Source organism: Mirounga angustirostris, unplaced genomic scaffold, assembly GCF_029215605.1.
Source record: "Mirounga angustirostris isolate CCGP_5_RB_7025 unplaced genomic scaffold, mMirAng1.0.hap1 SCAF_8, whole genome shotgun sequence".
Taxonomy (NCBI): Eukaryota; Metazoa; Chordata; class Mammalia; order Carnivora; family Phocidae; genus Mirounga; species Mirounga angustirostris.
The window spans coordinates 24,616,282-24,637,157 of NW_026991716.1; the positions used below are offsets into that span (position 1 = coordinate 24,616,282).

Below are 20,876 nucleotides of genomic sequence, written 5' to 3' on the forward strand. Positions count from 1 at the left end.
ATGTGTGCATTGTCCCTTAGGCTGTGTTTAGCAGAACACGCAGATTAGCATATCTTTTCTTTCCCGTAAATCCTCCCAGTTCCAGTAAGACCCTTTGTCACACATCATGTGCTTGAGAGACAGTGATAAGGATTTGTGATTATCCTGAAGGACCAATAAAAGCGGGAGCAAAGATGAGCAAAGGGTCTTCATCTCTGAGTGTGGACCGCCCTGTCTCCTCTTCTGTGTCATGGCGGAGTTTGGAGTCATCATTCATCCATCGGTGCAGGGTTTGCTGGCCATTCCCAGCAGCTGGTCAGTTACAGATCTCACTCTCTGTCCTCTGCCATGTAGTCCTGTATACATGGCCCCCTGGGGTTGTTGGGAGGAAGCTATCTCATCAGCATAATTTTTAGGATTTTCTTTTTTTTTTCTTTTTTTTTAAAGATTTTATTTATTTGACAGAGAGAGACACAGCAAGAGAGGGAACACAAGTAGGGGGAGTGGGAGAGGGATAAGCAGGCTTCCCACAGAGCAGGGAGCCCGATGTGGGACTCGATCCCAGGACCCTGGGATCATGACCTGAGCCAAAGGCAGTCGCTTAACCAACTGAGCCACCCAGGCGCCCAGGATTTTCATTTCTCAGAAAAGTTACTGGATATTTAGCAATGAGAAGAATTTAATTCTGGAATTTCCAGTAGGACTTTATCTTGCCAGCAGTGTTATGAGGCAGAACCAGAGGGGCTGACCTTTGCTGGGGCTGTCAGCGTATCCAGGCAACACATTGGCATGCCTGGGGGGCGGGGGGCCCACAAAGCACCTAAGGGGAGAGCTTGAATCGTTGTGGTCTTACTAGGATTTTCCATGGATATTTCTGCTACGTATAAATGGGTAACATTTTTACATTAAGGAAAAGTGCTCTACTTTTAATTATTCCGGAAGACTTATAAAAACAAACTTCATCACAATAGTCATCAGCAAATAATTTGTCCCTTTAGTTATCTCTGCACTTGGCACTCGAGCTACGGTATACCTCATAGCTCAGTAATGTGCTCATGGCAGCCAAAAAATGCAAGGTATCCGAGGCAGCTTCCTTTGGTTTGGCTTTGTTTAAGGAACACATATGAATGCTGACTTTGGCCCAGAAGCTGCGGAAACAACAGAGCACCCCTCCCCCCCAAACCCCACCTTGCCTGTGGGCTTTGGCATTACGAGTGGGAATGATTCCTGCATTCCTCAGCTCAACCCTACCTTCCATCGGGTGCTCTGCGAAGTCCCATTACTCTTAGCGTCCTGTGGGGGTCATGTTAGGACCTTCCTCCCAGGGATTATGCTGTGAGGATGAACCACTTTTATGTTTCTCATGTCCTTGGGGCAATGCCTGGGACATGATCGGTCCCAGTGAGGACGCCGGTGTCTCATCCCAGACACCCCCCTTCCACCACCGGCCACACTGCCATTCCAGTCAGACAAGGTACGTTTTCCTCATGCCGCCCTCCAATCCCACTCTGGATTTCTCCACACCCAGAGCAGCAGAATTCCCTTCACTCTTTCAGTTCTTCTTTCTTCACAAAGCCAGATACAGCTACAACTTCACTATCTTCAATCTGCTCATTTATTTTAGAACCATATCTCTGTTTATAAACGACTCAATATTGCTCTTCTGTTTCTTCCTCACGCCTTAAGAGAATTATAATTTGCCCTCTGGCAGAGACAACAGTCAGCACAAACTCTCTGCACTCCATTTTGTCCGGAATAGTTTCAGACACCCTGTGAAAAGTGCAGATTACTGTTTGATTAATTTGATTTCTAGGCATGATAACCATAACGCAGTTTGAGAAGTTGGTCCTCAGCTTATGATATATCCTTTATGTGCGTTATCATAGCATTACTTAGACCTGTCGTCTTCCTTTTTAAAAAAGACAAAATTGTAGACATATTGCCTGCCAATTCAACTGGTTTATTGACAAAACTGGCCCCTAATCAGTGCTGCATACTTCAAAGGAAAGCAGTCTTAGGCAGTTTGATGAAAAAATACACAGAAGAAACCTTTTTAAAATTAGCACGCTAAGCCTACGTCTACCTGTGCAGAAACTTGTCTGGAAACATTGGGATATTGCTACGAGTGGAATTGTGTCCCCTTGAATTCACGTGTTGAAGTCTTACCCCCCAACACCTGAGAGTATGTACTATATTTGGAGGTGGGATTTAGAGAGACCTTTCGAGAGGAATTAAATGAGGTCACGTGGGTGGGCCCTAACTCAGTAGGAAATTTGGCCACAGACACCGTGGGAAGATGATGTGTAGGCACGTGTACAAGTCAAGAAGAGGCAAAACTACTGACACCTTGATATTGGGCTTCCCGCCTGCGGCACTGGGAACTGATAAACTTCGGTTGTGTAAGCCCCCTCATCTATAGTAGTGGATTAAAGCAGCCACAAGAAAGTAATTCAGATTTTAAGAATCACTACGATTTCTTTTGGGTTGTTAAATGCAAATGAGTGCCTAAACGCCAGAGGTGGTTTTCTTTTGGTCTACGGTCATGTGAGTATTCTGAGTCAGTTTTTATGTTGAGTAAGACCTTTGGCCTTCCCCTTCAGTCCCCTGGTTGTGATTACCTAGTTAACACCTGCTTTGTTTTAGAATGAGAACAGATGGGGCACAGGGTGGACCAGCTGCTGGAGCTGCCCCACGTCCCTGGGGGGCTGAGCATGGCCATTCTGCTCCCTGATGTCAATGTCAACGGGGATCTAAATGCCGTGAGTCTTTGCTTGTTGTTGTGCTCTCTACACCCACTTCTAAAATATACCCTTTCCAGCACTGGTTCTTGGGTAAGAAATGGTTTAAAAATATCAATGCAACTTAAATTGTGGCAGAGCAAGGACAACTCATTTTCTGAGATGTTAGGATCCTCTCCTGGTTGGGGGTGGGGAGGGGAAGGGCCTCATTTGTTTGCAAAGCTCCAGAGCAAGGCATCCATGTTGAGTGTGACAGGTATGTTATCCCTGGAGCTGGGCAACCCTGTGGCCTGGACCTCTGGCAGAGGGCTGAAGCATTGTTGAAATGTGCTAGAAACTGTGAGAAACCTGGAGAGAATTCTGACATGGTCCTGTTCTGCAAGGGGTTAACCACATATGAAAGAAAAGCAAGTCTACATGTAATACAAGGTAGCACGTGATAATAGGATAGGTGTAGAGTACTTTAACAATTTAGACAACACTTTCGATCTATTTGTGTATTCGATTTTTACAACAGCTCTAGGCCACAGGCAAAGCCAGAAGCGAATGAAGAATTTAGGACAAAAAGGTTTAGAAACTTGGCTAAGATCTCACAGACAGTCAGTGGCAGAACTGGGACAGAGAGAGACAAACAAGAGAGGAGGAAAACCACAGGCCCCAGTGTCATCACTTAGCCTGAGTCCCCAAATTGAGGCTTAATACCTAATTTAGTTGCGGTCTCAACCTTCACCAGAAGTCTTACCAGGCTGGTCAGAAATTTTCCATCACCAGTGAGTCTGGCACAGGGGGCTCTCCATCCCCAAAGGAGGATGAGGTCATCTGCATGATAAAGACTTCTTGCTTTTCCCTCGAAGGGAAAGAGGCCTTGCCCAGAACAACCTTTTTCTTTTGCTAGTACTTTCTTGCCCCACCCTCTTTCTATAAAGACCTTCCATTTTGTAGAACTTCTCAGAGCACCTCTCTACATGCTAAATGGGGTGCTACTGATTCAGGAATTGTTTCATAAGGCCAATTAGATCTTCAAATTTCCTTGGTTGAATTTTTGTTATTTGACAAAGTTAAACTCAAAAACTCAAGGAAAAGGCTGATGAGCTGAACAGATAGGGCATTCTAAGCTACTTGATCAGCAGGGACAAAGGTGAGGAGAGAGAAAACCCATCCAATGGTCACAGAAGGGACGGACAGAGAAGAGACAGGGAATAGAGCGGTAAGGGCTGGAGCCATCTTTAACCTGTGCTTAATTCTAGGCCCTTGTTTAGGATCAGTGGAGTAACATAATCTTGAAGGCTTCTTCAAGTCTTCAAGTCTATGGACTCTGAGAAACAAACTGAAGGTTCTAGAGGGGAGGGGGGAGGGGGATGGGTTAGCCTGGTGATGGGTATTAAAGAGGGCATGTATTGAATGGAGCACTGGGTGTTACACGCAAACAATCATGGATCACTACATCAAAAACTAACTATGTAATGTATGGTGATTAACATAATAAAATAAAATAAAATAAAATTAGGTTCTTTCTTCCCTTCTAACCTGATCCCTGGCACTTTACTCAAAACTGCACTGTAAACCTTTATGGTAAAAATAACTGAAGGCCTAGGTCAGAGGATGATCTGGCAGCCAGACAGTGGCTAGTTGGGTTGTGGGAGGAGAGGCGGGGAGGCCTGAACCAGAGGTGGGCATGAGAAAGGGGGACTCCTGACAGGGAGCTGGACTGGGCTCTGTTTGTTCAAGAAGACAGTGTATTTTGATGTGTATTTTGAAGGTGCCTGCCGTCAATTGGAGAAAATGAAATGAAACCAAACTATTTTTTGCATACCTTGAGTGAGAACTCTCTCTTTTTCTAGCTGCATAATAAAAGAAAGGGAGGGAGGGAGAGTATACAGTTTGGTATCATTGAATACATCCACCCTGTTGTGCAACCATTACCACTATCCACCCATAGAACTTTCTCATTTTCCCAGAGACTCATTAAGCATTGTCCCCATTGAACACTCACTCTCCCTCCCCCACTGGCCCAGCCCCTGGCAGCCCCCATCCCACTTTCATTTCTCCATTCTACTGTTAATATGAATTTGACTACTCTAGGTCCCTCATATAAGTGGAATCATGCAGTCTTTGTCCTTTTGTGACTGGCTTTTTTCACTTATCATAATGTCCTCAAGGTCCAATCCATGTGATAGCATCTGTCAGAACTTCCTTCCTTTTTAAGCCTGAATAATATTCCACGGTTTATACACACCATATTTTGTCCAGTCCAAGGACACATGGGGTGCTTCCACTTTTTGGCTGGTGTGAATAATGCTGCTGTGAACATGGGTGTACAAATACCTTTTCAAGAGTCTGTTTTCAATTCTTGGGGTATGTACACAGATGTGAAATTCCTGGATCATAGGATAATTCTATATTGAATTTTTTGAGGAACCATCATACTGTTCCTCACAGTGTTGTACCAAAAGTGTACAAGGGTTCAACTTTCTCCACATCCTCACTCAGGAACCTTTTTTGAAAAGGCATTTGTGCTTCTCCTTTGCTCATTTTTTCAGTGATCACGGGTCCCTCCAGTCTGACTCAGGCTGCCTATCAGCAGACCCTCTCCATACCACCTTCCAGTCTCCTGCTTCCAGCAAGACAATTCCTCTCTTCTGCCTCCCCAAACATACCTCAGACCCTGCAATCCTCTCCCTTTGGTCAAATCATGGAGGCAGCACAACCCATGCCCTTTTCAGTGACATCCTGGGACCTGCCTTATGCCTCCTCTAGCCTGTCTTCCTCTGGTCCCACTGTCTGAGTTCTTTGAAGTACCTCTGTGCCCCAAGGGGGATTTCTTGCTTTCTGTCACAGGCTAATAGACACTGCTCAAGAACATCCTACTGCTTGTATTTTTTTGGTTTTAAAGTAGGCTCCATGCCCAGCATGGAGCCCAATTGCAGGGCTTGAACTCACGACCCTGAGATCAAAACCTGAGCTGAGATCAAGAGTTGATGCTTAACCTACTGAGCCACCCAGATGTCCCTCCTACTGCTTGTTTTATCCAAACCAGCTGGCCTCCCCACTAAGAGTACCCATGTAAGTAAAGTGAAAATAAGGCTTCTTACCCCTACTTCCATGGAAATGCCTTATGGGTTTAATTCATAACGGTTGGTTGCTCTTTTTCTGAAAATCCAATAGTACACAATTAGCTCTCTCCTTGTGGAAATTATTTGACTATTTTATCAAAGTACAAACTTTCTGGATCAAGTTTCATTTGCATTTTGAGATGAAAGAAAACAATACTTAGAACAAAATCTCTTAGCACTTCAAAATTACTCAAATAGACGCAAAACTGCAGACAGGTTCAAAGGGTTCAAAGGAATATATGCACCCTTTGCACGCTTATGCTTATTGCAGCATTATTTACAATAGCCAAACTACGGAAGCAACCCAAGTGTCCATCCATAGATGAGTGGATAAAGAGGAGGTGGCGTGTATATATATATATATATATATATTACACACACACATATTTACATTTATATTTATATATATTATATATATAAAGTGGCATTTTATTAAACCATAAAAAGAATGAAATCTTGCCATTTGCAACAACATGGATGGATCTAGAGAGTATAATGCTAAGTGAAATAAGCCAGTCAGAGAAAGACAAATACCATATGATTTTACTAATATATCAATTTAAAAAACAAATGAATAAAGGAGAAAAAAAGAAGAGACAAACCAAAACAGACTCCTAACTTTAGAGAACAAAGTGATGGTTCCTAGAGGGGAGATGGGTAGGGGGATGGTCGAAATAGGTGATGGGGATTAAGGACTGCGCTTGTCTTCATCATGAGCACTGGGTGACATATAGAAATGTTGAATCACTATATTGTACACCTGAAGCTAATACTATTTTAACTATACTAGAACTAAAATTAAAAAAAAATAACTGCAGGGGCGCCTGCGTGGCACAGCTGGTTAAGCGTCAGACTCTTGGTTTTGGCTCAGGTCATGATCGCGGGGTCCTGGGATTGAGCCCTGCTCAGCAGGGAGCCTACTTCTCCTTCTCCCTCTGCTGCTCCCCCTGCTTGTGCGCACACACTCTCTTTCTCCCTCTCTGTCAAATAAATAAATAAAATACTTAAAAAAAAAAAAAAACAACAACTGCAGATAGGCTCAAAGATGTAGGCTAAATTCTTTGCCAAGGAGATGAGAAACTCTTTACTGTCAGCTCTATAGCAATTCATGAATAGATTCGGAGTAGCCAATAAAACATAAAAATACAACCAATTAGTAATTAGTAACTAATCAGTCATTTGAAATCAACTTGACCAGCATCTTAAACCAGCTGTCGGGGATGGGAAACTCAAATATTTTTGAACTTTAACTCCAGTTTGACCTGTTGCACACAAACACCTCCCTCCAGGGCCCAGGTGACCGATCAGAGCTAATGTCAGGGTACTTGGGGATCTGGTACAGTTTCCAGGCCTTGGGATGCCAGGCAGCAGAGCCTGTGACTTACCTCAAAGTTCAACTGTTGACATTATTTTCTAATGTCAATTTATGTAGAGTCTAGAGATAGATACTGAAAAGATGGACAGACAATACTTTAATTATAAAATTTAGGCTCATGTCCCATAAAAGAAACCATGTAACAGTATCTTATTTATAAATCCTATAGTTAACTTGGGGATAGCACAACTATATTGCATTGCATTTTTAAAAACATCCATTTGTTAAATACAAAATTTTAAAACATACCATAATGCTTGCATTTCTTAATTTTTTTTTTTATTAAACTAGGAGACTCAAATCAAAAAGTGATACTGGTCTGGGCCTTGTCTGAATCTCCATGAAGCCCTACCTCATGGACAGAGGGCTTTGTGATGCCATGGTCCTGGGTAATTCCACGGGAAAGCAGTGTAGACCCAAGTGACTGGCCCACCATCTGAACCTTAGGGCTCTTTCCTCTTTTCTTCCAGGTGAAAAACGAGCTTACACATGGCCAACTCAGTGAGTGGACAAAGCCAGTAGCAATGGACAACAAAAAAAACTGCAGTGTGGAGTTTGTTCTTGGCAGTTAGGGAATTACCAATGCTTTTGATGATACCAAACCTGACTTTTCTGGAATGTTCTCCAAGACAGCGCTGTCTCTATCCAAGTTTGTGCACAGGTCCCCTGTGGAGGCCAATCAGGGAGGCACAGGAGTGGCTGTTGTGAGCACTGTTGTGGTTGAGGTGGCAAAATGCACAAACCCCAAACGTTGAATACAGATCACCCATTCTTTTCTTCATCTAGCACCACAGAACAAAGAGCATTCTGTGGAAGGTTCTCCTCTCCCTAAGCTGATTCCTGCTGGCTGCTGTGCTGCATGCTTCTCTTTCCCATTACAATATCTGTGTAGCTGACCTCAACCCCAGAGCAGGGAGAACACCCTAATAAAGGAGCTCATTTGAAATTCTGAGCTCAGAGCTTAATGATATGTGCACTTAAGCTTTATGCTGTGATTTTCAAACAACTTTAGAATGTCCTGAAGCTACATTGGAAATTAGAGCAGGAGTGGAATGAATGTTAATTTGGGTTTAGAAAGAAAATGCTTATCCTTGATTTAGAGGAGCAAATAGCTATTTGCAGTTTTCTCCACAAAGGGTACATCTCCAATCCCTGGATGTCTGTCTGTCTGTCCGCATTCACACCTTGACCCTTACAAAGGCTTCCAGTGCTTCAAGCCACCTACTCTCGTCTCAGTAGTGACAAATTTCTGTCCTCCGCTTTCAGGATAAAGATCCCAGATAAAGATGCCTCTGTTGTTCGACGCTTTTAAATAGCTTGAAAGTGCACTTGAAACATCTCTCCTTCTGAGAGATGATGTGGAAAGATAAAAGGGCTGATCTACTTGTGTGTTTTTTTTTTAAGATTTTATTTATTCATTCATGAGAGACAGAGAGAGAGAGAGGGGCAGAGGGAGAAGCAAGCTCCTCAAGGAGTAGGGAGCCCGATGCGGGACTCGATCCCAGGATGCCAGGATCATGACCTGAGCCAAAGGCAGACGCTCAACCATCTGAGCCACCCAGGCGCCCCTGATTTACTTGTTTTTGAGAATACTCTTACCTAAGAGAACTGTAAGAGCTAACAGAACTTCCTGACCTGTTGGTTCACTTGACTGGGCTCAGATTCTTCTCTCAGGAGTAGTTGTTAGAATCTGTCCCATGGGTATGCCTTATTTACCATCCTGGTTGGCAATGTGGTCATGCTGCATTACATTCTCAAGAGGGAAGCCCTTGGCCAAGATTCCTGTTTGGCATTGGTTATCTGTTCTGGTTCTCTTTAAGGCACAGGATCTTCAAACACAGCCTTACACAGAATAAGAAATAAGGGAATTTTAGGCCGTTTGGACACCCACATAAACACAATTGACTGTAAGTTTTAAGGAGAAACCACAAAGGTGATTTTACCCAGGGAGAGTAGCAGTTTGATTTCTTTTTTTTTTCTTTTTAAAGATTTTATTTATTTATTTGAGACAGAGAGAATGAGAGACAGAGAGCATGAGAGGGAGGAGGGTCAGAGGGAGAAGCAGACTCTCTGCCGAGCAGGGAGCCCGATGCGGGACTCGATCCCGGGACTCCAGGATCATGACCTGAGCCGAAGGCAGTCGCTTAACCAACTGAGCCCCAGGTGCCCGCAATTTGATTTCTTTAGAGTAAGTTTCAGACCAACTTTTATAACTGAACAGGAAATTGTGTGAATTTTTTGGAAATGTCAAAAATTTTTAATGTTGACCTCCACACAAACTTTCCAATTTCAACATTAGCTGTAAGTATGCTTACTCCCAAGGTTACTAAGCAGCCTCAGTTATTAGGCAGATTGAAGATAAAGAAATGAAACTGTGAGAAAATCAAGGGGGTTTCATTTGAGGAATTGTAACTAGACATTTCTTGCCTGGTTTTGTATCAAGGGGTCTGAGGGACTTTCTCCATGCTTCTCTTGATTAAAAATAATATTACTAATGAACAATTAAGTAGATGGATGGTGGGAACAGGTTTCTCATTGTTGGAGTGGGAGAGTTACAGCACAGTAACCTGACAAACATTACCTCGGTCAGGTGACCAAGGTCAACAACAACAGTAAATAATCATGTTGATATAGCCTGTATCTTTGATATGATTTGATGAGAATGGCAATTTACCTCTGTGATCTTTCTTCCAAAGCCCACAACCCCTGTTTAACCATGAGAAAAATGTCATACAAATCCCAATTGAGAGGTGTTCTACAAAATACCTGAACAGTACTCTTCCAGACTCTTATGGTCATCAAAAGCAAAGAAAGTCTGAAAAACTGTCACAGCTAAGATAAACCTGAGGACTACATGTGAGGACTGAATATAATGTTTTGTCCTGACTGGGATCCTGGAATAGAAAGAGAACGCTGGGTAAAAACTAAGAAAACATGAATCAATTATGGACTTTAATGGTGTATCAGTATCGATTCATTAGTTGTGACAAATGTACCACATTAATGTAAGATGTTAACAATAGGGGAAACTGTACTATCTCTGCAACTTTTCTTTAAATCTAAAACTATGCTAAAAAAAGTTTACTTTTCAAAAAAAAAGAGATGTAGGAGACATATCAACTACAAACAGTGATACTAGTTCTAGCTAGTGTAATAAGGAAAGAAAAAATAAAAGGCATATAGATTCGACTTGAGGGAATAAAACTGTTCTTTTTCAAAGATGACATGATTGTCTATGTAATAACTCTAAAGGAATCCACAAAAGAAAGCCCTCTTTGAATTAATAAATGAATTCAGTCACTTAAAGGTGAGTTAGAATCACTCCAAAGAAAATAATATATTTAGGTACAAGTGTAGTAAAACATGTACAGGATCTGTATGTTGAAAATTACAAAATGCTGATGAAAGAAAGAAGATCTAAATAGAGAGACATACCATGTTCATGAATTGGAAGACTCAACATAGTAAAGACTGAGTTCTCCTCAATGATCTATAGGTTTTGGATGATTCCTATCAAAATCCCAGCAGGGTTTTTTGTAGACACAGACAAGCTTATTTTAAAATTTGTATGGAAAGGCAAAGGACAGAGAATAACTTAAAAAGTTTTTGAAAAAGATTAAACTGGGAGGAATTACTCTATCCAGTGTTGAGGCTTACTGTCTAGCTACAATAATCAAGACAGCATGGTATCAGTGGGGGGTTAGATACATAGATCAATGGCACAGAATAGAGAACTAGAGAACTCAGAAATAGACCCACACAAATATGCCCAGATGATTTTTGACAAATATGCAAGAGCAATTTAATGGAGGAAGGATAGCCTTTTCAAGAAATGGTGCTGGAACAACCAGACATCCATAGTAAAAAAGAAAAAAAGGAACTTTGACTTAACTCTCACATCTCATACAAAAATTAACTCAAAATGGATTATGGACTAACACGTAAAATATAAAACTATAAAACTTTAGACCAAAAAAAAAAAAAAAAGGAAAAATCTTAAGGACCTAGGGTTAGATGAAGAGTTCTTAGACTTGACACTAAAAGCACAATCCATAAAAGGAAAACAATTGATAAATTGGATTTCACCAAAGGTAAAATGTTTTTCTCTGCAAAAGACTCTGGGAAAAGAATGAAAAGACAAGATACAGACTGGGAGAAAATATTTGCAAACTGTATATCTGAAATATGACTTGTATCTAGAATGTATAAAGAGCTCTGAAAATCCCACGCAAAACAAAAAGTCTAGTTAGAAAATGGGCAAAAGTCATGCTCAGCATTACAGTGGAGAGGATTAATAGATGGCAAATAAACACATGAAAAGATATTTAGTATCATTAGCCATTAGGAAAATGCTACCTAAAATCACAATGTGGTATCACTCCACACCTATTGGAATGACTAAAACAAAAAATTGTGGTAGCACCAAATGCTGGCAAGGATTTGGAGAAACTGGATCACTCAGACTTCATCGCTGGTAGGGTACAGACACTCTGGAAATAGTTGGTAGTTTCTTTAAAAAACGAGACCTGTACTTAGTATATGCCCCAACAACTGTGTCTTGGACATTTGTCCCAGAGTAAAGAAAACTTTTGTTCACAAATAAACATGAATACAAATGTTTGTAGTGGCTGTATTCATTATAGTCCCAGACTGGAAACCACCCAAATGTCCTCAATATATGAATTGTTTAAAAAGCCATTTACGGGCACCTGGGTGGCTCAGTTGTTAAGCATCTGCCTTCGGCTCCGGTCATGATCCCAGGGTCCTGGGATCGAGCCCCTCATCGGGCTCCTTGCTCAGCGGGAAGCCTGTTTCTCCCTCTCCCTCAACTTGCCGAACCCCCTGCTTGTGCTCTCTCTGTCTGTCAAATAAATAAAATCTTAAAAAAAAATAAAATAAAAAGCCATTTACCATGGGATACTTCTCAGCAATAAAAAGGAATGAACAATTGATACAATTTGGATGGATCTCAGAAGTATGCTGAGTGAGAAAAAGCCAATCTCTAAATGTTACATACTTTATAATATAATTCTATTTATATAATTTTCTTGAAATTATTTTCTTGAATATATTGGTGGTTGCCAGGGACTGGGGGAAGGGGACGGGTAGATTGGTGTAGCTAGAAAGGGGTGGCAAGAGGGAACTTTGTGGTGAAGGAGTGGTCACGTATCTTGATTGTGGTGATTAAACAAATCTGCACATGTGATCAAATTGCACAGAACCATACATTGTTAAAATCTCCTGTCAACACAGAAAACCTCTCTACAAAGGTAGAAGAGAAAACAATTTATGATTGAACCAGAATGTGATGTGCATCCCAGGCAATGCACTAAAACATTGCAAAGATAGAAAGAACTGTTAGCCTTTTATATCACCAGGCAGGTACAATCCATTACACACATGTTCTTGAGATAAACAATAACCAGCACTCAAATAAAAGGACCTGACAGTGCCATTTATTACACATAGTTCATTCTAAATTCATCTGATAGTTGAGGTGACCATCTGTGTTAGCTACAACCAGAGATAGGTTTGCAACTTGGAAGGAGATGCCCACTGAAGTTAGGCTTCTACTCTCCCATAGGGACTAGGAGACAGGAATGCTGTCTTCCTTGATGATTGCATTTCAAAGAGATGGTTCCCAAGTCCTTGAGAGAAATTTCATTTAGATTTCAAAAAGGTTTACAAGTGACTCAAAGGGATAGTGAAAGAATGTATAATTACATCTTTTCTTAAAAAGTGCTCTGAAAGAGAAGGGGGTGGGGGAAGAGTTTCTTTTCCTTTTTGTACCATGCAAAATTAATGTTTTGATTCTATTTGTATTTGCCCTTACAACAACAATAACAGCAAATGCATGCATGCATGAAATGGGTGAAATATGAATAAATCCTGAAGATTGTACCAATGTCAATTTCCTGGCCTTCCTATTGTACCTCAGTTGTGCAAGATGGGACCACAGTACCAGGAAGAAGCCTGGTGAAGGGTGCACAGGACATTCTTGTACATTTCTTACAACTTCCTATACATCTGTAGTCATTTCAAATAAAAGGCTTTTCAAAAACATGGTATTAGACTGGCATTGAGAGAACTGGACAGCAACATGCAAAAGAATGAAACTGGACCACTGGCTTACACCATACACAGAGAAAATAAAAATGGATTAAGCACCTAAATGTAAGACCTGAAACTATAAGAATCTTAGGAGAGAGCACAGGCAGTAATTTCTCCCACACTGGGTGTAGGAACTTCTTTCTAGGTATGTCTCCTGAGGCAAGGGAAACAAAAGCAAAAATAAACTATTGAGGCTACATCAAAATAAAAAGCTAATGCACAACGAGGAAACAATCAAAACTAAAAGACAACTTGGTGAATGGGAGAAGATATTTGCAAATAATATCTCTGATAAAGAGTATCTAAAATATATAAAGAACTTAAAAAACTCAACACCCCAAAAACAAATGATCCAGTTAAAAAATGAGCAGAAGACATGAACAGACATTTCTCCAAAGAAGACATACAAATGGCCAACAGACACATGAAAAGATGCTCAGCATCACTCATCATCAGGGAAATGTAAATCAAAACTACAATGAGATATCACCTAACACCTGTCAAATGGCTAAGATAAAAAACATAAACAATAAGTATTGGAGAAGATATTCTCCACATCCTCATGCACTGTTGGTGGGAGTGCAGACTGGTGCAGCCATTGTGAAAAACAGTATGAAGTTTCTTCAAAAAGTTAAAAATGGAACTACCCTATGATCCAGTAATCGCACTACTGGGTATTTACCCAAAGAATACAAAAACACTAATTCAAAGGGATACATCTACCCCTATGTTATATATATAACAAGATATTATTCAGCCATAAAAAAAGAATGAAATCTTGTCATTTGCAACAACAGGGATGGAGCTAGAGAGTATAATGCTAAGCAAAATAAGCCAATCAAAGACAAAAACCATATGATTTCACTCATATGTAGAATTTAAGAAACAAAACAAATGAAAAAGGGGGAAAAAGGAGAGAAAGACAAACCAAGAAACAGACTCTTAAGAGAACGAACTGATGATTACCAAGAGAACAAACTGAGGTGGTTGGGGGTTGGGTGAAATAGGTGATGGAGATTAAAGAGTACACTCATCATGATAAGCACTGAGTAATGTATAGAATTGTTGAATAATAAATAAAATCTTTAAAAAAATGTCAGCAATGTAGATGGAGATTTTTAAAATTATGTTCAATTAGCCACTGTATAGTACATCATTAGTTTTTTGTTTGTTTGTTTTTAAGATTTTATTTATTTATTTGTCAGAGAGAGACAGAGCACAAGCAGGGAGAGAGGCAGGCAGAGGGAGAAGCAGGCTTCCCGCTGAGCAAGGAGCCCGATGTGGGACTCGATCCCAGGACCCTGGGATCATGACCTGAGCCGAAGGCAGACGCTTAACCGACTGAGCCACCCAGGCATCCACATCATTAGTTTTTGATGTAGTGTTCAGTGATTCATTAGTTGCATATAACACCAAGTGCTCATCACAACATGTGCCCTCCTTAAGCACAGCAGTGGATTGAATCACCTAAGGAAGATAATAAAATGAGAAAATGCAAAGTCTAGGACAGAACCAGGAGAGACAAAGCATAAAATTAACTCTCAAAGACCTCTGACACCATTGGTTTACACTACCCTGTATTTAATGACCTCAACACAAAACTACCATAGATAAGATGAAATCTATCAGCAGTAGTTGAGCCATACACAAGATGAAAGTAGTATGCCAACAAAGATTTCTCAGAATGTGAAATGCAGATTTCAAGTCAGAATCACTGCCATTCTAAGATATATTACAATTAATATTCATGTATCTGTGTTCATGATATCTACTCAGCCAATGTAATGTCATTCATTCACATCTTTCGAGAAGATTACTCTTGTGTTAAATATGATATGCTGCAATTTGTTCTGTATAAACCGCGTGATTGGAAATAAACTACAAGGTTATGTATTTAAAAAAATTATTTACTTTTTGCACCTTAATAATAATATATATGAAAAAAAAAAAAACTATGCCAAGCCCACTGAAATATGCTGAGATGCTTGCTACAGGGCATATAGCCATTCCACCAAAATTAACCCAAAACTCTGTTAAGGTGAATGTGACAGCATGAAAGCCTCAGGGCAGAACTTCTACCTGATCTGGGGGAAATACAAGGGATAGTTTTATTCCAGAAAATGTGCTTATGTTCCAATATGTACGAGTTGATAGGTAATTCTACATTCTTTGTAACCTGACTTCATTTGTAAAATAATTTCAAAGTCAATAACATCTCATGTGCAGACAACATTATTGCAAAGGTATTCTTCAGGAGGATGATCGTCTTATTTACCTTCTGTTTGTAATTTAGTTGAGGATATTTTACTTCCATATATTTTCTTGTGGTTATCATTTGCTTTATATATCCTTGAACTTTTTATTGAAATATAAATTACATGCAGAAAATAATAGCATTCATAAGTATACAGTGCAATGAATTTTCACTTATTGAACTAACTCATATAAAAAAATACTCAGATCAAGTAATAGAACATTAACCACACCACAGAATTATCCTTCCAATCATTGTTACTCTTCCTTTCAGGGTTATGCTGATTTTGAACATTGTAAGTTAGCTTAGTCTGTTTGGGGACTTTTTATTTAAATGTAATCTTACTTTTTCACAAATTCATGGTTGGCTTTTCCCCTAAATATATTACACAAGAAATTCCTCTGTATTTTTTAGTTCAGTTGTAGTTTATTCTCATTGCAGCATGCCATTGTATTGTGTAAATATACCATTGTATTTGTCCATTCTACTGCTGATAGAAATTTGCATTGTTTCCCTTTGGGTCCATTATGAACAGGGATGTTACAAACACTCATTTAGTGAAACTATGAGAGGATTTTTATTAGAGACATCACCATTAAACATCCTGTAATTTCAAGGAATTACAGTACCCCCTCTGTGGCACATGAGGGCTTGCATTATCTTCAGGTGGTAGATTAAGAACCTGAGATTGCCTTTTGGTTTCACTGATTGTTTCCTTTGCTGTGCAGAAGCTTTTTATCCTGATGAAGTCCCAATAGTTCATTTTTGCTTTTGTTTCCCTTGCCTCCAGAGACATGTCTAGTAAGAAGTTGCTGTGGCCGATGTCAAAGAGGTTGCTGCCTGTGTTCTCCTCTAGGATTTTGATGGTTTCCTGTCTCACATTTAGCTCTTTCATCCATTTTGAATTTATTTTTATGTATGGTGTAGGAAAGTGGTCCAGTTTCATTCTTCTGTGTGTGGCTGTCCAGTTTTCCAGCACAATTTGTTGAAGAGACTGTTTTTTTTTTTTTCCATTGGACATTCTTTCCTGCTTTGTGGAAGATTAGTGGACCATAGAGTTGAGGGTCCATTTCTGGGTTCTCTGTTGTGTTCCATTGATCTATGTCTGTTTTTGTGCCAGTACCATGCTGTCTTGATGATGACAGCTTTGTAATACAGCTTGAAGTCCGGCATTCTGATGCCTCCAGCTTTGGTTTTCTTTTTCAAGATTACTTTGGCTATTTGGGGTCTTTTCTGGTTCCAAACAAATTTTAGAATTGTTTCTTCCAGCTCTGTGAAAAATGCTGGTGGTATTTTGATAGGGATTGCTCTTACACTGTTGGTGGGAATGCAAGCTGGTGCAACCACTCTGGAAAAGAGTATGGAGGTTCCTCAAAATGTTGAAAATAGAGCTACCCTATGACCCAGCAGTTACACTACTGGGTATTTACCCCAAAGATACGAATGTAGTTATCTGAAGGGGCACCTGCACCCCAATGTTTATAGCAGCAATGTCCACAATAGCCAAACTATGAAAAGAGCCCAGATGTCCACTGACAGATGAATGGATAAAGAAGATGTGGTATATATATATATATACACACAGTGGAAGAACTGTGAAACTGTTACCAACTGTGGACAGAGTTCCTATGCTGTGTTATTATGCTGTGTTATTAGCCAACTTGGCAACTTTGGGCAAGAGTCTCTGAGCTTCTCTGTTCACCTGGTGTCTCAAAAAAATGAGCTGAACTGGATGATGGGGAAGGACCTCTGCAATTCTATGATGGACCTGCAAGTCTCTGCTTTCCTGAGTTCTCAGCCCCTTCCCCAGACAGCGCCAGTCTGACACAGAAGATTAGTGCCTGGAAGAGCTATCTGTGAGTTTAGGTGTGATATAGCAAAACATATTTGGCCTACGTCCAGTTCCTGCCATAGAACTTCAAAAACCTGTGGAATTTCCTGGGTGTTAGGGGGTGTCTTTGGTTATTCAAAATAGTGTCTTTTTTATTCTAACGAGGTGATTCCTAATGGACTCTGGGTTGTTACTGTCAGAATGAAGTGAGGTGCAGGACCCCAGCTGGTGTTGGAGAGTTGTGTTGGAAGTTAATAGGTGGCAGGATGCCTCCATAGCTGGAAGAAGACGGAAGAAGCTTCCTCTGTGTAGATGACCTGTGGGCTGCAAAAAACTTTAAAATGATATCTTTCCTTTTTTTTGTTTTAAAGATTTATCTACTTATTTTAGAGAGAGAGAGAGAGAGAGTGGGAGGGGCAGAGGGGGAGGGAGAGAGAATTTCAAGCAGACTCCATGCTAAGTACAGAACCCCACTTGGGGCTCCATCCCAGGACCCTGAGATCATGACCTGAGCTGAATTCAAGAGTCTTAATCAACTGAGTCACCCAGATGCCCCTAAAATGATATCTTTCTGAGCACTGTAGGAAATACGGAAGTATGCTAAAAAGAGAGTGCTTAAGAAGATGAAAGGAGTTACATACTTTCCTCTACTTTTCCTGTGAAGGAAATGTCAGGAGAGGTGGGGGGAAGGGTGCCAAGGGCGTCAAGCTACAGGAAGGCAGGGAAGCCACCCTTCCAAGGCAACTCTCACAGAGAGCCCTACATGGCTGCTGATGTGGGAAACAAAGGAAAAAGAAAAATTAAATTTCCTTACTACTTAGAGCCCTCTGACAAGTCCTTGAAACTGGTGGAGTGACATTCCTCTAGGGATTCAGCTGCTTCCATGTAAATACTTCCCTAAGGGCAAAAGGCAGTCTTAGCCCGACCCCCAGGACCCTGTAAGTCAACTTTCACATATAAAAATTCCTTTGGAAACTTCCTTTATCTCTACCCCACAAGATACATGTTGGCAATCAACCCGCAAGCATACGACCCACCGATATACATCTGAAGGGTCTCATGACTGAGTTTTTGCTAAACAGTAATAAACAACTTTTTTCTAACAATAACTGGCCCCCTCAGGATCCTGGAAACCTTGTTTCCAAAAGACCTTGGAGGTTGTGATTCCTGGGACAGGCTCTCATCAGTGTTAAACTTCCTGTCAACACACCCTAAACACCCGTACACAGTCTTAGGTATCCTAACTCTTTTTTTTTTTTTTTAGATTTATTTATTTTATAGAGCGAGCGAGAGAGCACATGAGCGAGGGGGTGGGGGGGGAGGGGGAGGGGCAGAGGGAGAATTTTCAAGCAGATTCCACTCCGAGCCTGGAGCCTGATGCGGGGCTCGATCTATGAACCCTAAGATCATGACCTGAGCCGAAATCAAGAGCCAACCAGCTGAGCCACCGAGGCACCCCAGGTGTCCTAACTCTTAACAGTGATATCCAGTTATTATGCTGGCACAGTGGCACCACTCAGCCACCTTCCAGACCGTATCTGAATTGCTTCTAACATTTAGAGATGTTTCCCTGAATCCACCCCAAAACCTTAGGAGGTTGCGATGATTAATCTCAGTGTGTAGATGGCGCAGCTGGGACCCGGACAGTATGAGATATTGGCCTCAAGGACTCAGCCACAAAGGGGCAGTGTTGGCCCTCTTACCAGCGGGCTTCCTTCAAAGATGTCCTACTGAATTGCCTACAACACCATAATGGTTTCCTTCCTGCCCATTTCCTCTTTGAATTAAGCAAATCTAATTCCTTCCAAAATTCCTAGCAGAGCATCACCCTCGCCTTCCTCTGGATATCTGTGGCACCCACATCTGAAGGCTATTCTCTAGATAGATCAGGCCAGAGCATGAGGCAGGGGAGCTCCCCCCGACCCCCGGGCTGTGGACTATATGCTTCTACTAAGGCCCTCCTAACCATGTTGGTGAATACGGAGTTTGTGGTCAGTTCCAATTTCAGAATTTTCTTTCACATGAACTGCTACCACAACAGGCCTCCCACCTCTGGTATTTGCAAAAATTGTTTCTTAAAATCTAAATTTAAAACATCTATGTTCTCCTTATTACACTTTCATATTGGTTTGGGATGACTTATCAGTCATGGGAGTTCCTTTGAACCCACAATAGGTTTGTGCTTTTTTTAAAAAAATTTTTTATTGTTATGTTAATCCCCATACATTACATCATTAGTTTTAGATGTAGTGTTCCATAATTCATTGTTTGTGCATAACACCCAGTGCTCCATGCAGAATGTGCTCTCCTCAATACCCATCAGCAGGCTAACCCATCCTCCCACCCCCTCCCCTCTAGAACCCTCAGTTTGTTTTTCAGAGTCCATCATCTCTCAGAGGGGGTTCGTCTCCCCCTCCGATTTCCCCCCTTCATTCTTCCCCTCCTGCTATCTTCTTTTTTTTTTTTTCTTAACATATATTGCATTATTTGTTTCAGAGGTACAGATCTGAAATTCAACAGTCTCGCACAATTCACAGCGCTTACCAGAGCACATACCCTCCCCAGTGTCTATCACCCAGTCACCCCATCCCTCCCACCACAGCCCCCAACCAGCAACCCTCAGTTTGTTTCCTGAGATGAAGAATTCCTCATATCAGTGAGGTCATATGATACATGTCTTTCTCTGTTTGATTTATTTCGCTCAGCATAATATTCTCCAGTTCCATCCATGTCGTTGCAAATGGCAAGATCTCATTCCTTTTGATGGCTGCATAATATTCCATTGTAAATATATACCACATATCTTTATCCATTCATCTGTCGATGGACATCTTGGCTCTTTCCACAGTTTGGCTATTGCGGACATTGCTGCTATAAACATCGGGGTGCATGTACCCCTTCGGATCCCTACATTTGTATCTTTGGGGTAAATACCCAGTAGTGCAATTGCTGGATTGTATGGTAGCTCTATTTTCAACTTTTTGAGGAACCTCCATACTGTTTTCCAGAGTGGCTGCACCAGCTTGCATTCCCATCAACAGTGGAGGAGGGTTCCCCTTTCTCCGCATCCCCGCCAACATCTGTCATTTCCTGACTTGTGAATTCTAGCCATTCTGACTGGTGTGAGGTGGTAACTCATTGAGGTATTGATTTGGATTTCCCTGATGCCGAGTGATGTTGAGCACTTTTTCATGTGTCTGTTGGCCATTTGGATGTCTTCTTTGGAAAAATGTCTGTTCATGTCTTCTGTCCATTTCTTGATTGGATTCTTTGTTCTTTGGGTGTTGAGTTTGATGAGTTCTTTATAGATTTTGGATACTAGCCCTTTATCTGATATGTCATTTGCAAATATCTTCTCCCATTCTGTCGGTTGTCTTTTGGTTTTGTTGACTGTTTCCTTTGCTGTGCAAAAGCTTTTTATCTTGATGAAGTCCCAATAGTTCATTTTTGCCCTTGCTTCCCTTGCCTTTGGCGA

At 41.0% G+C, this 20,876-nt stretch overlaps 1 protein-coding gene across 5 annotated transcripts in view; it reads left to right on the top strand.

The window, feature by feature from the left end:
- The first annotated feature begins 1,211 nt into the window (after positions 1-1,211).
- SERPINB1 (serpin family B member 1) overlaps positions 1,212-20,876 on the top strand; it is a 42,661-nt gene continuing 22,996 nt past the window's right edge. For all 5 annotated transcript variants that reach the window (XM_064597274.1, XM_064597273.1, XM_064597275.1 and 2 more), the window contains exon 1: positions 1,212-1,453. Coding sequence is in view for 1 of the 5 variants with exons in the window: in XM_064597272.1 (XP_064453342.1) it covers positions 1,284-1,453 (170 nt within the window). In the remaining 4 variants the exon portion in view is untranslated. The remainder of the gene's footprint in view (positions 1,454-20,876) is intronic.